This window comes from Dromaius novaehollandiae, chromosome 8 (genome assembly GCF_036370855.1).
Source record: "Dromaius novaehollandiae isolate bDroNov1 chromosome 8, bDroNov1.hap1, whole genome shotgun sequence".
In the NCBI taxonomy this organism is placed as follows: domain Eukaryota; kingdom Metazoa; phylum Chordata; class Aves; order Casuariiformes; family Dromaiidae; genus Dromaius; species Dromaius novaehollandiae.
The window spans coordinates 14,254,115-14,271,346 of NC_088105.1; the positions used below are offsets into that span (position 1 = coordinate 14,254,115).

Here is a 17,232-nt window from a genome sequence, read left to right on the forward strand (position 1 = left end):
GATGTTATCATCACAGTATATCATGGTAAAATTTCAGGCATCTAAGACACAAACCCCGTTGCTCTAGAGTCATTTAAAGATGGATTGGACAACCCATTCCAGCATATGCTGAGAAGAACCTGTCACAGGTTCAGCATTGGGACAGGTGACGTAACAGGTCATTTCCACCTGTAACTTACAGGATATAGTGGCAAGGCCACCATTCAGTTATGAATGAAGTTCCATGCCGCAAATCTTTCTTAAATCAGCTTATATGATCTATTAAGGCCACGACTGACAGCATTTTTCAGGAACTAAAATCACTGGGTAATAAAATTACGACAGATCAACACAGAGATAGTATTCTATACACATCAATAGGTGAAAAAAAGTTGATATGACTTGCATAGAAGTTAAATAAAATGATGCTTTCTATATTTTTTTACATGTTGGTAAAAGGCAGAACGCATTATTAAAGACAGCTCTGTTGTTAAATTCAGTTTACAATAAGCAGGATATGATCTATAGGCCCACTCTGAAACTGAAAATGCAGTTTAAATATAAAAACTTGTTTCTCAGACATTTTTGGGCTACAGGAGGCAGTTCTGCACTGAATATTTCTCATTCAGTCTGATTTTAAAATTTGTTATACGTGTAATAACTAAGTGCTCTCTCCTTTTTCTCTCTTTTATTTTCTTAAACAAAACCAAAACCAAAAACAAAACCTTTGTTTCATTTCAGGAATTCAGAGTCCCAGCAGAGTCCTTTTAGTTCTTCTGACTCTACCTCCTCTCCTCAGCTCCCCAGCCCCGAGGAAAGGCCATGGTGGGACTCGCATCAGAACTTACCAGTGCTGCAGTAAGTGGGCAGAACCAGCCAAAGCCTTTGGAAGATGATGAGGTCATATCTTCTCCCCATCTTTCATTCTCAAACATCTTTGTTCAGCTTTAGATCAGGTTGTTTAGTAATCAGACTGGGTTAATAATCAGTGACCTTGGTGCTGATACACAATGACTTTCCTATCTAATGCCTGATGGATGTGAACTCACAGAAGAAACTCCCTTTCAAAACTGCAGTACTCAGCAGTGGCCTAGGGTTGAATAAAGAGTGAATAAGTACACTGTTCAATATTGCAAACCATTCCTTGGTATGTGAACAAACTCAGAAGTAGGTACTCATCACTTCTGAAAAATGGTGCAAAAAATTAAAATCTCTATTTACAAAATATCTGATCAAATACAGCTTCATCTGGCTCTTCTGGGAGACTTAAACTCTGAGTTTCAAGTTAGCATTTTGTAGCTAAAACTGATTGTGTCTAGCATATGGCACCGGAGACTGCAGAGGGAAGTTTAAAGTCAGTTAAAAATTCTTCTAAGAGCTTAAGGCAATGCTGTGCATTAATTTGTGCAAAATGATTCTCTGGTAGAGCTTATTTTAGAGAAACTATATTCAATTCCCCCAAGTGTTTGGGAGAAAATTATGGTGTCATCCTAAGCCTAGCAAAACATCAAGTTCCACGCACACAAAACCAGGAGTAGTTCTCCGCTAGCAGCCGTGTTTGCGTGGATGATCAACAGCCATTTTGCAAAGCTATAATCTCACTTCCCCAAATGACGACCGTGAAAACAAAACGCTACTTAAAGTCCTGCCTACACGCAGCTTTAGCAACAGTGAAGGTGGAGAACCTACTTCTTTCCACTACCTGCTCTGGAAACTTTTCAACCACCAGTGGAGCAGCAATCGAGGCAGATACAGAATGCAACAACCTTCCTGACGCACCAGTTACACCAGATGCAACTCCTGTAAGGAAGCTGAAGAAACATTTGCTGAAACTAGGAAGCTTTGCTAGAGGAAGATGGAGAATCCACTTCTTTTATTCCCCCAACTAAACACTTCTGCTTCAAAGGATAAATCCTATTACAAAGTCATGAAATCAACAAATAAAGAAGAGACGAATAAAGCGAGCAAGCCTGGGTAAGTTTTAAGGTCATACTGCCACTTTGAGTGTTCTGCGTACATAGAGGATTCTTCTACCGCAGCTGGTGGGTATGAATTTAGGGCACAGTTCTTTCTATTTTTGCCTGATATACGTGAAAACTCATGAATTGCAAGTCTGGGAATTGTATACATAAAATATTAATTCATCAAGGGAATACTTACTAAGAACAGAAATAGGAAACAAATCAAATAATTAACAAGAAAACAGGAAGTTCTGAGAAATCCCTTTTTAAAGCCTAAATATAATTGGGGAAAGTTTCGCTTTTAAATTTTCAAATGACGGGCAGCAATACTTCCTTCTTCTTTGCAAAAAGATAAGAAAAAAAGATGTTGACCCAACTGCACTTGTTCAATAACATGAAATTTAACCCACTCCCCATTTTTTAAATAAATGAAAAAAATAAATGAAAATGAAAAGATTTCCATTACCCTTTGCCAGTGCTTCATATATAAATTCACGCTGAGGTATAAGGAAGAAACGCATTAACATGAACATTACTGCATAGGAGAAGTCTCCCACATCGATATGTGGGAGAAATAACATCAACGTTACTATAACTGAATGTAGAAGGTAATGGTCTGTGATGCAGAGGCAGGGAGATATTAGTCAAAGGAAATGTTTGAAAAAAAATCTTTAAACATGTTGCTTTAAAGGCTACCTGAACTCTGTTGTAGAGCTAAGCAGAAGAGAAACAGGCTGAGCCTTCTCCTGCAGAAATCTGAATTCCACGAAGATGATCATCTTGGCAAACCTGCAAACTTGAAAAAAGCAGCAAGGTAAGCGTTATGAGCACTGCGAGACTGGGGATTCCTTTCAGGAAGTGGTTGTGTGACTCAGTACGTTTCCTGCGTTTGTCTGTGTACATTCAGGCTTGGCACAGAATAATGCTTTTAAGATTGATTTCACTTATAAATTGGCAATCTAACCCAGGCATACAAACAATATACATCAAGTTAACTCACCACTCGTGTTTTTACATGATAGGCATAGACTACTACTCAGAGTCATAGCAATGAATAGGTTAGTCTCAAGTCATTACATAGTTTTCAGAGAAATTTTCTGTGGTATGAAGTGTGATCTGATCCACCAAACATTTTCTTCTAAGAGAAAATAGGAGGGAAGAAAGAAAGTGGAAGAAACGTGGATAGCTCAATCTGTGCTTTTCTAAGCTACTTCAAATTCAAGCTTTCATTTTCTTCTAGTCTTTGTGTACCACTTTTATTATAATAATTAATATGGGGGCAAATATGTACTTGTTGAGAATTTTTCGTAACTTTTCCTTTATATTCCTGACTTCAAATATATTTGTGTCTGTATAAAAAAAGTATGCACATATGCACACACATGCATATACATAAAAAATTTTATTCCTGCCAAAAGCGTTTTTCTTCATTCACTGACAATACTGAACAAGAATTAACTTGGGTACATACCTGACAAATTACTTCTTACAAAGAATTTACACGGTTCCTTGGAAAAAGGGTTTTCCAAATAATCCTGTGATGTACGAACACCAGCTGCATGTCAAATACTGGATACATAGTTCTTCAATGACTGCAATAATTGATTGAACACTGTCATGTCTCCAAAAAAAAGTTGTCACTTTTGAGTTGTGTAATATTGTCCACATTATACTATTTCCCATAAAGATATAGGGTGAAATCTTGGTTTTGCTGAACTGAGTAAGAGCTTTGTTCCTGACTTCGCTGGGGAGCCAGAATCTCACTAACCTACTAAGAATTGCAGTTGTAGGGCTTGACTGAAAAGAAGGAATGCTTAAAGTACTACAACTTCATGGTCTAAAAAATTTGCAGTTCATTTCGTTTCCTCATAGATCACTTCAGAACATTTCAGTGCTTCTGGTTTTATTCTGTTTTCTTGTTAAACTTACCAAACTTGTTTCGGTAGCTACTATTTTTGGGGCCAAGATGCCTGCCCCTGACCAGAACACTTCAGTAACTGCTTCTACAAACCCCTTACTGACTGTGAATATAAGGTAAAAGTTATATAAAGGCCTAAACTCTGTTTCTGGAACCCATGAAAAAGTGGCCAAGAATTTGGCATCTAAACACTTGCATCTGTGTATCTGGATAGTTACGCTATATTTGTTGCTCGCATATCCAAATATCCTGCACATCCAAATGATAGGAGGCGTTCGTGGTCTGGAATACTTTCCACTCCACAGTCAGAGGGGGGTTCATGACTTCCTTTTCTTCTTTTTTCCTCTCTCTTTCTTGTGTTGCTGCTAACAGAAAACTTAACTAACTCAAAAGTTTTACAATTCATTCAAATACAAGACCTTGCAATTATGAGCAAAGGTAAAATAGTCCTGGGAACACTCTTTTTCATCATCTAATTTTCCAGACATGTAAAACCATGCTAAAACTGCATTTAAAAAGAGAAAGCACAGTCTCCATGACACGCGTAGGCAGATGGTTCTATTTTTTTGTTTGGGCGGCTGATAAAACTCAGATGTTTCATGTACACAGTCATCAGCACATTCTGATTGTCTACGAAAAGGCACTTTCAAGGGAGGTAGATACAATGGCAATAAATAACACTGAAGAATTTCCCTCTTCCTCCAGACATCACCACTTCCTTGCTCAGCCAACTGCTTTTAACCACGTTACTCTCAGCCAGGTGCTTGACTAACAGGGACTGTACTGTTCTTACTGTATAGAAGAGAAACTGGTGCATATTTGTTGATCTATATATGTACTGTCTATATAGAGAGATTTAGATTATTTTCAGTGAAAAACAAAATTAAAAAAAGAGGAAAATATACACTTTTTCAAGTAACAAAGCCAGATAATAGCTTTGGATGCCCACTGTTTTACATAGTTTTAGTGATTTCCATTCTTTACACAGAGACAGTAAAAAGCATAAGTAGAAAACAGAAATTTATGAAACTCTGCAGATGGACAGTGTGGCGATAGTGGAAATACCTATGACCTGTAAACTAATCATGTTTCTTCTCACCTTTAAAAAGTGGCAAAGAGGAACAGATCTTGGTTTCTGTTTGCTACTGCAGCATTCATTGCTGCTGCCTGGTCCTGAGAATCTGTGAGGCCACTGGGTTGATGTAGTTTCTGAGAAAAAATCAAAAATTCACCCTGTAAATTTCCAAAAATAGTAAGGAAGCTCTTAAGCATTCTGTGCTGTTTTACACTGTATATGTGGCCTGGGTTTATTTTTCACTGTTATCAGATTCATTTTTGTGGCGATAGGAACCCAAATGTACAAATCCACACGGTTCAGAGAACTGCACTTTTTATATTTCCTGCAATTAAAAAACTCCTTCAAGGAGTGAGGTATCATTTTCCCCAGCTATAGAATTCCCCTACTTCATTGGAGTACGTTCATTTCTTAAATTTCAGTTCTCCAGCATTTGTACCACTTGAGAACTGTTCTTCTCTCCCTAGCTAAAAGTTTCATTCCTATAAGCAAATAGCTAGAAGAGAAATGACAGCTATAACAAATCCTCCTTTCAGTTTCGTACAAAACCAAGATTCTTATTGCTTGAATTCCTTCCCAAAGTGATTGGAATTTCACAATCATCTAAACTTCATGTGCCTACAGATTTTGCCAGTGGAAACCAGGCTATATAATCCAGGCAACAAAAGAACTTTAAGCCTCAGCTAGGAAGGAAGAACCATTTTCAGAAAGTGTTCAATCCATAGGAAGTTGATCTGGTTCTCAGCTCCAGTACCAACCTACTAACCCAGGACAAGTTGCCTATGACTTTGATATTTTCATTGTGCAGTCCTTTGCCCTTGAATGAAAATGGCTTTAAAAATTATTATTCATATGGCATCTAATAAATTGTCTTTCCCCTTCAGACTTAGAACTAGGTCATAGTCCTAGCATAATAAAATTCATCTCCAAGCCTAATTCAGTTCTAGTTTACAAAAAATAAGGGGTAAATAGAGTGCAGCATCCCAAAATAACATGACATTTTGAAAATGCTTGTGGTAAACAAACTGGGCTATGTGTGCTGTCACCCTGTGAGACTGTCGCCTAAACCATATTACTCCAGCTTTGTCTTCACGCTATAGAATTTCCGTATTTCATTAAAAATAGATTGTGGTAACGCAGTCTCAGACTGAGTGCATTCAAAACCACATGCCTGCAAGAAAGTGTCAGTTTTAACAACTAAAGCCTTCTTTTTAAGTTTAACTAGGTGACTGACCCAGAAGTTTAAAAATGGTGATTCCCATATGGGTTTTACTGTATTGCATGATCTTGATGTCCTTAAAAAATAGCAGTACAACACAAATACTGAGGGGAAAATTTCTGCTTTAATCTTTTTTTAAAAAAAGGTGAAAAAGGTATAATTCTGCAGGAAAAATGTCAGAAAAAAATAGATGTTTCTGTAGTGTCTCATAGAACAATCTTATTTTGTAAAGTAATGTAATCAAACACTTTGTGAAATAGCGCAAAACAATAACGGTAACAGATGAACAGGTTACAATAGCTTCATAAATACACACACTTCATCAAAACCACTTTTTGTTTCTTAAACAGTGTGTCTCCTGAAGAAGCAGTTAAATGGGGTGAATCTTTTGACAAACTGCTTTCCCAGAAAGGTTAGTAGTGTTTTCCTCTCCCTGAAGACTATCATTGCTTGATGGAAAATCATAAAATGCAAATTAAATAGACCTGTCCATTGCCTAAATTAGTATGATGTGTCATTTATAACAGTATGAGTTTCTGCTCTACTTGTACATTTAGACTATAGCATGCTGCCAAATACTGAAAATAAAGAATTGATTTATATTTTTTAAGTTTGGTATTTGATTGAATACTGTAACAATCAGTGAAGAGTTCCTTCAATAAACAGTAAGAGATGACCAGAGGTAATTAAACTGTTGTTCTGTAATGAACATCATGTTTTTTTTCCTCCTGTATGAATACTTTGCAGGTATTTGGATAAAATCCATTAACATAGTGGCCTACTAACCAATTATTTAGAAAATTATTCAATGAAATTAGCAGAGGCCTGCCTTATCTTTTCTGGACTATGTTTTTTTGAGTTAGCCAAGATGATTTGCCATATTCTGGAGAGCTAACTGGTATATTAGCATAAATCCTGAGTGACAGTTGTTAAAAATTGCTGGAAATCCACTGGCTACTATCTCATCCATTATTTTACCTCTTTCCAACATCCCACTCAGTTGTACCTCTCCTGTCTTATTACAAGTTTTATTTAATGAAGGCTGAAAAAGCTTTTCTTTATATTGCATGAAGTTATAGGCTTTTTCTTCTACAATACTTCATGGTAATTATTTTTCTACTAGGGATAACTAACTATGTGTAGCACATACGGACTGTTAAAATGAGCTTATGGTAAAAGAGGACTTGCTGTAGAAAATGCCTTTAAATTTTTATCAGGAGAAGTCCAAGAACAAGCAAAAGAATCTGAATATGCATGGAAATAAATACTACATCTTTGCAGAAGATCTGTAAGTTTCATTCTGCATTCTGTAGTCAGACAACTTGCTGGTATTCATTGGGACTTCATCTAAGGACTAGAACTAAGTGAAATGGTTGTTAAGGAAAAGATTTTCTTAGAGGAATATATCAGTTCTTACATAAACGGCAGAAAACAGTAGCCATTGCTTCTAGCAAATGTCTATTTCTCATTGTTACACTGGAGCTAGACTACTTGACTATTCTGTTAGTACTACTTTACTGTTCTGCTGTTGGGAAAATAAGAGAAATTAAACAGACTTCAGAAGATTAGGAAAGTCTGGAAATGTCACGCCATTGATTTAGGACCATCATTTCTGGTGCACATCATCCGTACCCCCTTTCAGGTAGATAAAACCTTCCAGCACCACTGTCTCAGTAGTTTTAAGCTAATGAGAGACAGTGATCAAAGGCAAGTGAACTCAGTGATGAGATTATTTAGCCTTATGTTTGCAGAAGCTTAAAATTTTCCAAGGCAGAAGCCATTTGCTTAGATATAACAGAGCCATAGGAGGCAATTTTTGGCCACAGAACAGATTATTCATGATGGTTACAATAAAGATTTAATATCTTCTATCTCTTTGTTTTGAATATTGTTCAAATATTGCTAAATGCAAGACCCTTACAAATGAAAACATTTTCTATGTCCTTAGGAAAAGAATCTGTCACTTTTGATACAGTTTGTTTCTAAAGCAGTGATAGGAACAGAATAGGCCATTATTTGGAAGGGCCCATTCCTTACGTAATTATCAAGTACACATATAACGAGATCTTGAGTATTCGTAGGCCACTTGGCTTCCATTTTGGAGGGAGACATGTTTGATTCAGCAGGAGTGACTACTCTGGCACAGTGCTGGACACCATATGCTTTTCAAATCCATTCCTCAAACAGCTGACACCAACACGATTGCATTAGTTTCCAATATTTGGGAAAGAAAATATCTGCAACATAATGACAATAGTAGGATAAACAAATTGTAAAGATGCTAAAACTTATGAGCAAAGATTCAGATACTGCTTGGAGCAACCTAAATCTGATATTCAGCTTGAATGAAGTCCACCTCTGTCAGAAACATCACATGTTTTTATTGCCTCCATTTCTAAGTAGCCAGCTCACAAGCTTTATGGAGGCTGAGAATCCTGTTTCCACAAACTTTCATGGGAGTCACAGCATGCAGGATCCTAACAAAAAAACCTGCAGTTTTAAAACTTATATGCAGTTATCTATACTGCGATGTATTTCAAAGGGAGCACAAACCTATGTTGTTACCTTGCACAGATTGTATAAAAAGAGTAACTGTCTAATAAGGATTTTTTTTTAATGCAATTCAATATTCCCTTCTGTAGCTGGATTGGATGCCTTTACGAAGTTTCTGAAAACTGAGTTCAGTGAGGAGAACATCGAGTTCTGGATAGCTTGTGAGGATTACAAGAAAAGCAAAACTGCACATGAACTTCTTGCAAAAGCTAAGACCATTTATGAAACATTCATACAGAAAGATGCACCAAAAGAGGTATAGTAAAGAAACATTCTTCAGGGTAGACATAGACACTGTTTGACCCAACTGCATCTGATGCAATCTGCTTTTAGGAGTGCATACCCGGAAGCAGTGACGGCAGTTAATCATGTTGCCACTGACATAAGAAGGCTATATCTCAAACGTCAAAGCTTTGGAAGGAAGTCTGGAAGCCACTGCATAGATATTCTCACTTTCCTCCAGACTCCTTTCAATGTCCCTTCTATGTTATTAAGTGTAAAGAAAGAGCACAAGTTTAAATACTATGTCATAGGAATCAAAGATTCTGAGTGGTCTATAAAGGCAGGAAATGCATTTAAATTTACAGGGTATATTTAAGGAAATAGAGTGATGCTAAACATTAATGCTGCTATGAGACATACCAGCTCACATTTGTGAAGACGTATTGCCTGTCTGTCTTTAAAGCTACCTCCAGGAAAGGAAATAATTCTCTCATTCTTTTGACCAGTAATTATAATTTAAATTATTAAAGGCTTCTGAATCTTAGCTATGTAATTTAAATGACCCAAATGACAAAGAAATTATTAAACATATATTTTGAAGGACTAATCATAACATTTAAATACTCTTTTTGATCGACTACCAAAAAAATTCTAATAGAATATCCTTGGTATATTACAGGCAGCAAACACAAAAGTATGGTGATCCTCATTAACGCTAAGATGTACTTATATTACTCTAGTAGTGCAAGAAGTCTCTCTAGTTACAATTTCTTCACGTTGCTGAAGTATGTTGTAAAGAAATCATAGTATAAGTGAGAAAAAGGAACATTTTTTGCCTGCCCTAGGAAGGCAATGAACAGACTGGGAGATGATGAACTCTCACTGAGATTAAGATCAGGTTCTTCAGTAAGTCCTTTGGACCTATAATTTCATATAATTCTACTAATTCTGAGCAAGTACATCACTTGCCTATGCTCCTTTTTTCCCTGTGTTCTTCTTTTATTTATCAGAATAGCAAGTGTTAAATATTAACAGCTACTTCCCTGTAACAGTGTGAAAAAGGTATAATTCTCATTTTAAGAGAATGTTTGAAAAATGGTGCAATTTCAGCCCATAATCCCCATAGATTACTTTTAAGATCCACATCTCAGAATATATGAATAATAACATAGGAAATGTGTTGATGTTCATTAAAGAAATACACTTTTTGCCATTCTCCAGGTGAATCTGGACTTTCATACCAAAGAAGTCACAAGTCAGAATATTGAACAGCCCATCATCACTGCCTTTGATGCAGCACAAAGCACAGTCTACAAGCTGATGGAGCAAGACAGTTACCCACGCTTCCTAAGATCTGATCCTTATTTAAATTTAGTTCAGGGGAGAAATCCCAGTCGTCCTGCTCTTAGGAGACGATCGCGGTCTTTTACTGTCAATGAATTCCAGGATGTGCGATCAGACTTCACCATTTGGTAATAGGGAAACTCAGCCCACATGTATTCTAGCTACTGCAGCAAATCATATCCAAATTTTTAAAATTTTAAAATCCTAATTTTTAGCTAGTGTAAATGTGTGCGACTTCAGCACAGTCACACCCACTCATATCAGGTCAGAATTCTGTAGCTAGTGATTAATCTCATTTATGACAGAGAAGTAGGCAACATATTGACAAGACACATTAGATTTAAAGTGTTCATATAGTATTTTTTTAAACTCAAGCAAGATTTGTAATTATATTTGGTGGAGGACTCTGATTTTCCTACATAAAAATGTTGTTTAAAATGCCAGTTGATAATATCCATCACGTATCCTGGCCCTGTATTATTTAGAACAGAGTTTTGTCACAAATTGAATCTATAGACCCAGCCTTCGCACACAAGTATGTTTTTGCAATATTTCCTACACTAAGCGCAGACTTTTTGTGGTATTTTCTCATACTGTAGAGCACACGGGAACATTAATTAGGCAAAAAGTAAAATTACAAGGATTTTAACTACAGCCACTGCATAAGTAAAATTTAGCTATTGCATAATTTAAGAGGAACATAAGAATATCTATTTAATTTTAACAGCAGTGTATTTTATACTCTTTTCTTCCTACATGTCTGTTTTGTGTATTTAAATTATGCTGTATAGATTTGCTTTGCCATCAAATATTTGTATTCTAATTTTTTGCAAACAAATAGCAGTAACAAAGGGCCAAGAATGTTATTTTAACAGACAGTGTGTCATTAAACACCAGGTCAATGTACATATATGTATATATATATAAAAAATATATGTACACATTTACTTTCATTTGTAAATATTCATGCTATCCTATTTTTATTACTAAACTTTGTTCTAAAGGTAGAATGACCTTCAGTTCTACCTATCATTAATATATTCTCTATGGGGAAATGACAGGAAGAAGGAAAAATTCCCCCTTTTATTTCTTTACTACTCAAGTCATGCATACCATTTTTGTAGTCAGCATATGCAATTATCCTGCCTCCCCCCCCCCCCCCCCCCCCCCCCCCAGGATTGATGCAGAAATATCTTGAAGCATGTGGCAGTTCTTAAAATTTTAATCATTGGTTACATTTGACAATTGAGTTACTGCAAGCCTGTGATTTGTATATTCAGTCATCTTGCATGGAATTTAAGTTTTCTCCTCTTTTTCCCCCCTTTCTGTAAGCAGTCAAAGTGAAGAGGTGCAGTGCCTGGGGACAGGACTTTATATGTTCACTTCTAATTCAGGGTATATGTGAATGGCTAAGTCTGAGAGCTTTCAGTGTCCATTTTACTAACTTTCAATAAATGCAAAGTGATCTATTTAAAAAGCTGTCAGGATGTCAGTTTATCATTAATACATGGATGAATAAAATATAAAGGTGAAGTCTTTTGAATTCAATACGAATTTAAATCATTACTATTTCAATCAAAAGTGTTATTGTAAGCAAAGCACACAGATCTGGAACTCCCCAGGGAAGGCTGCCGAGCTGCAAAGACCTGGGACCACAACCATCTGCAAGCTCAGGCTTATCTGGGAAACAGCTAGGAAACATCTTTGTAACTGTGAGGGCGATGGGCCTTGCTCATTTATCTCATTACTCTCCGCTGAGCCCAAAGACCCAAGGCAGAAGTTTCACACAAGCGAATGTTGCAGTCACTTACTATTTCTAAGTGCATAAGCGGCCAGAATCTGGGCACAGCAATTCAAGAATAAATCCGAAGTTTGTAGCAGTGCTGATACTGTACTTCAGTCATTCTTACCACTATAAAATGCACCTTTTGAGCTTGTCAGCTTCCATTTTTTATGAACTGTCAACACTCCTGTGATCCTTGCCACAGCTGTCACATGAATGAACGAATGCAGAGAAAGGCAACTTTCTATGCTGAAGTCAGTATATTTTTTTCTGAATAGATCATTTATCTTTGCTGTTTGGAAGCATTTCTCTGGAGTCAGATCCCCCTTCCCACTATTTCTCTCTCCCCTAAACATGAAGCAGTTCTCCCAGAAATAATCCTGTTTCTAATTAGGGAATCTTTGTATCACCAGCAACATCTGGATGTCAGAGTTCTCATATATTTAAAATATGCATGTATCTATGGTTTGTGTTGCTAGTTTTGTTAAAGAAAAAGAGTAGACCACCTCAAAGACTTCCATTCTTTGTGGTATAATCAAATTATTCAAAACTCTTATAGCACAATAGCTATTCCACTATTTGGGGCAGTATTCCTAGCAAGTGTTTCACTCTGAGTCCTTTTTCTGCAAATCGAGAGAGAGACTGTCTCATGTTCTATTTAGTTTCATGGCCAGCTCTTCATACAAATTCAACACATTCAGGCTTTGTTCTACTGTTTCTTTGCAGGAGATCTGAGAAATTCAACAATCCCTGGTGCCTAAATCCTTATAGGCTGCCTAAAATCTTCTTGCCTTGTGTATCAATACACTGTCCCTTACTGCAGGCCTCACTTTTTGCCCAGTGGTTCTTGCATGCTCTGCCAGATGATAGCAAGAGAGCGCTTCATCAAGAAAGACCTTTCTTTCCCGAACTAAACTCTATTTATAAAGCTGTTTAAACAGCGCATCCAACTGCTGCTAATAATATGTTGTTCTGTGTGCAAAGACTTACTAGCTGTTGCTGCACCCAAAACGTTTTTCTGTGGGCTCACCTGTCCGGACTACATCCTGCCAAGTGCCACATCCTTGTCTGATAGCTCTTTTTATCATTAAGAGCGGGTCTATTACAAACACAGGCATAAAACTTATACGAATTGAGAATCTAGCTGCAAAGTTTGACTATGTTTGTTCATACCAGCTCAGAAGCTGGAGCTTCACTCTTGCTGTTGATAAAATAAATAAGAAAAAAATATATTTTTTAATACTATTGAACCCCCCCCCCCCAAACAAATGGCAAATATAGCACCTTGACTAAGACTTTTTCTTCCTGAACAGAAAATCAACTGTTAGTCAAAAGTGTCTGTAATAATAAATATAAGTCCACAAATGCCTTTTCTTTCCTTTCACACATACACGGAAAATTTTGCTCATCTCCAGGGAGACCTTCCTCAAACCATCGTTCGGTATTACTGACAGTGCTAGTCCCTTTTGAGAGGTTTATAATGAAAACAAATAAATAAGATATTCTTGGTAGCTGCTTATGCACATGTTTTACAAAGATAATTATGAAGTGTAACAGAATCCACAGCAGACGAATGCCATGGGAACTACTGTAAGAAGGAACTCAAGATAAATCCAGAGAAAGGAAAGCAGAATACACCAAGATAAGCTAAAATGACATCATTATCTGACAAAGGGGTTCTTTTCTAGAAGAGGCTCCCTTTAGTGAGGAAAAAATGAAGCCAGAGTCTTCGCCTACAAAATAAAACGGTCTTTTGAGTCATCAGTCTCACCTATTTGGTATCTATCATTCACTGAAATTTTTAGGACCTGTGCTTAAAGTAAACATAAAAACGCTCTTGATCTTTTTTCTTTTGAATCATTTCTTGCAAGTTGAAAATGAAGAACAGAAGACAACAGATCCTGGTCTGAGGAGCAAAACCTGATGGTACGCAAAACCCACGCTGTAGTGTGTCAAGTGCAAATAAGTCAGTCACAAATAATACAGACCAAAGAAGTCATCAAGAAAACTCCCATCTGGCTCCAGCACCAATTACAAATGCACAGAGTGCTGAACCGTAATACTATGCGCAAAAGGAAACACTAAAAACTTTTATTTTGTAACAGTAGCTATAACCATACCTTTTCTAAAAAGATACTTCAGGAAGCTAAAGAACCCATTTTTGCAACATTTTGTTTTAGTTCAAATTAAAAGTTTCTAAAATACACATCAGATACAAAGTGTTAATGATACCATTCAAAATCAGAAATATGTTAATAAATGGAGAAAAACACACAATATAGACTTACATTTGGGCATCAAAATATGTAGGATGCCCATCTGCAAATGCAGAGTCAATTAAGGCACCTCTGAATTAAAGGGAGGGATATGAGCTGTTCAGTCATGCAACTTTGGTTGTTAAAAGGGGGAATTTAGGAACATGTCTCTACAGGCAAAGCTTCCAGTGAATTTGACTGCTCTGTCTGTGTATATGTAGGAGAAGAAAGGTATACTTCATTTCTCATGTCATTTACTGTTTTTATTTTCCTGAAGATGCAGGTTTATTTATCATTTTGCTCAGCAGGGGGATTTACTTTTGAAAAATAGAAGTTACCTGGACTATTTTAAATGAGCAAACTAAAGTCCAGAATTTCCAGGAAAGTAGGTGGAGGAAAAATACTGTGGTCTTTGTGCACTCTAATTGTGATGATCATATGACCAAAAATGGACTCTCCAGATTTAAATGTAATACATCCTGATGGACTGAATATGAAGTAGATGCAGTATACGTTACATCACTTAAAACAGCTCAATAAATTCAGCCTAGTCCAATCTCAGCAGAAGACAGCTGGTTATTACTATTGTGGGTGGCTTTCACTAAATATTGTGTTCCCTTAAATATTCTATCTTTTGTTCCTCTTCTCTGAAAAATTGCAAAGAGCCTTTCAAGTGCTCTACCATAACTCTGGTAGATGAACAAATTTATTAGAAGTTGATGATGCTTTTCCAGCATTCAGTTATATAGGACTGATCAGATCAAGGCCTAGCCCTGTATAGGTGCATTTGTAGTATAAACCTTTGAGTAGTAGCAGAGAATATAGTAAGGCTTCTCTAGTTTTGGCAGAATCAATGCCATAGTTACATAAATCCTGTTGTTTAACTGACAAAGTGCAAATAGTATCTCTATAAGCCGTATTAAGCAAGTATTTTCATCAGGGTTTATTTTATAAAGAAGCTTTTTAGATTTACATATGTGTCATTCAACAGTCAGTAAGAGCTCTCAAAAACTCCTCTTACCAGCACAATACTTCACCCTAAATACTTTGCTTTATTCCTCATGTACATGAAGTCTCCAGACCCCCAAATGATAATAAGGGAAATAATCTGCTAAAGAGTATAGCACAAAGGTTTGTCTCCTGTTTCAATATTTAGATCTAATTAGATGCATTAAATTAGCTAAGTTATTGTCTTTTGTTCTTGTTTTGTTCTAGAGAGATTGGAGTATGTAACTATATACACATTTTCTTTGGCTTTCAGGATTTGTTACTGAGTGAAGAATAACTTGATTAGTTTTTGAACCGACAGCAAGAAACAAGAGGAATGAAATCTCACCCAATGAATTTCAAAGAAAAGGACAGATTTCCATCTTCCACTAAGACAGCAAGAATGTCTTTTACATGCCCTTACTTGCCACAGCTTGTAAGAGACTCAGAAAAGGCAGATCATTTCTTTCTCCTCTCTTTTCATCCCCAGTTGTTCAGCCTGCCTTAATTAACTACTGCTTTGAATACAGTTCCCTCTCCTTTCCAGGCATATTGTCAAAAGACGTCAGCTAAAAAAAAAAAAAATGCATAAAATCCTCCTCCTCTCTTTGTTGGTTCATATGCTTATACACTTAGGCCTTGCTCAGATACCCATCCTGGGTTCCTCTCCCTTTTTTGCATTATAGTCAAATGCCTCAATCAAATGAGCTGTGAGCTTTCATGCAGCTTTGTGCCAAAGATATAAATACCTCTTTCTCTCTCCTCCATCCCTGTTTGTCTCTTGTTAATGCTCTTGCTGCCGCCTTCCATTTTTTTAAACTCTAATCATTTAAAGCTGCGCTTGTAAAAGCTCCCTCTGCTTTTATACCAGACCTCTTCTTTCTCCTCTTCTAGATTACATCTGTTTGCATGACTCCTCGTAGGAGATTATCTGAATATCTAGATTTATGATTTAACCTTTACCTTTGTGTTCACTATAAAACTTAACTAAAATTAACTAGCATGAAATAAAATCCTATGGAAGTCAAGGCAATTGGTAGTTTTCAAACAGGACAGAACATTAAGCTTAAGCCTAATATAAGGACAACTCTTAACTGTTGTTTCTTCAAACTGCAACTTGTGTACTTTAGAAACTCTCATTACTTCATAACATTTCAGACTCATTTTAAATTTATACGGTTAACACTACTCCAACGTTTCCTTAAGGAAGACAAGACTTTTAAGGATTAAATCCTAATGTGGACTACCTACATCTAGAGGCAATCAGTAGGAGATCTCCTACACTGTAGCCACATTTGGCCCAGATTACTTGGCTGTGGGCATGCAGGAGAAGTCAGGAGATACACATCCAGTAACCCTTTATGGAGAGAGGGAACCAAGAGCATTAGAACACTGGTTTTTCCCTTTATCTCACTACCTAGCACAACTTGGCTTGGTACAAACCAGCAGCAAGGCACTATTCAGGAGATAAGTGACACGGGGACTTATGCCTTTTGATTCATGTCTCCTGGAGTCTGTGCAATATATACCTGTCTCCAGTCACAAATCCACGGTATGGTTCTGTGTATTTGCATTATAATGGCTTTCTGTGCAAATAGGAAGTTTTTTGAAGCCTGATGATATATAAATAACAGTTAATTCATCCAGGACATTAGCTGTGCTGAACAATCTGACAGTTAGTACTAAATGGGAATCTTTCAAGGTTGCACAGCTTCTTGAGAATTTTTTCCAATTCTCTGCTAATGTAGGTTTCTGTAGTACTTTGAAATCCTATGTATGAGGCATCCAGAATGCTGTTAAGTATTTTAGCAAACTGAATTTGAAATCAAAACATTTTACCTGAAGGACATACTTTGCTTGGGTGGAAAATAACAGCTTATTTCCTTATGCAAAACAATTCTGTGGCATGCTGAAGACACACAAAGTTATGCATATG

The 17,232-nt window shown here is 36.7% G+C and overlaps 2 protein-coding genes across 8 annotated transcripts in view; one reads left to right on the forward strand and one right to left on the reverse strand.

Annotated features, from left to right (window-relative positions):
• The window catches only part of RGS4 (regulator of G protein signaling 4), a 39,541-nt gene extending 36,818 nt beyond the window's left edge, over positions 1 to 2,723 (reverse strand). For all 6 annotated transcript variants that reach the window (XM_064515748.1, XM_026123377.2, XM_026123375.2 and 3 more), the window contains exon 1: positions 2,637 to 2,723. The gene's annotated coding sequence lies outside the window, so the exon portion shown is untranslated. The remainder of the gene's footprint in view (positions 1 to 2,636) is intronic.
• Positions 1,589 to 11,748, forward strand: RGS18 (regulator of G protein signaling 18). Of its 2 annotated transcripts, none has more exons than XM_026123371.2 (5): positions 1,589 to 1,953; positions 2,632 to 2,754; positions 6,503 to 6,564; positions 8,795 to 8,961; positions 10,149 to 11,748. In XM_026123371.2, exons 1-5 carry the CDS (start codon positions 1,835 to 1,837, stop codon positions 10,401 to 10,403), a joined length of 726 nt encoding a protein of 241 aa, XP_025979156.1. In that variant the 5' UTR covers positions 1,589 to 1,834; the 3' UTR covers positions 10,404 to 11,748. The 2 variants fall into 2 exon arrangements, with proteins under 2 accessions (XP_025979156.1, XP_025979157.1); XM_026123372.2 differs by having other exon boundaries at positions 2,653 to 2,754.
• Positions 11,749 to 17,232: the final 5,484 nt, after the last annotated feature.

Bases quoted from the DNA above. Each gene is read 5' to 3' on its own strand.
- RGS18 (XM_026123371.2), top strand. From the start codon at position 1,835: ATGGAGAATCCACTTCTTTTATTCCCCCAACTAAACACTTCTGCTTCA. The intron at 1,954-2,631 runs GTAAGTTTTAAG...GTTGCTTTAAAG, and splicing joins AATAAAGCGAGCAAGCCTGG to GCTACCTGAACTCTGTTGTA. The intron at 8,962-10,148 runs GTATAGTAAAGA...GCCATTCTCCAG, and splicing joins AGAAAGATGCACCAAAAGAG to GTGAATCTGGACTTTCATAC.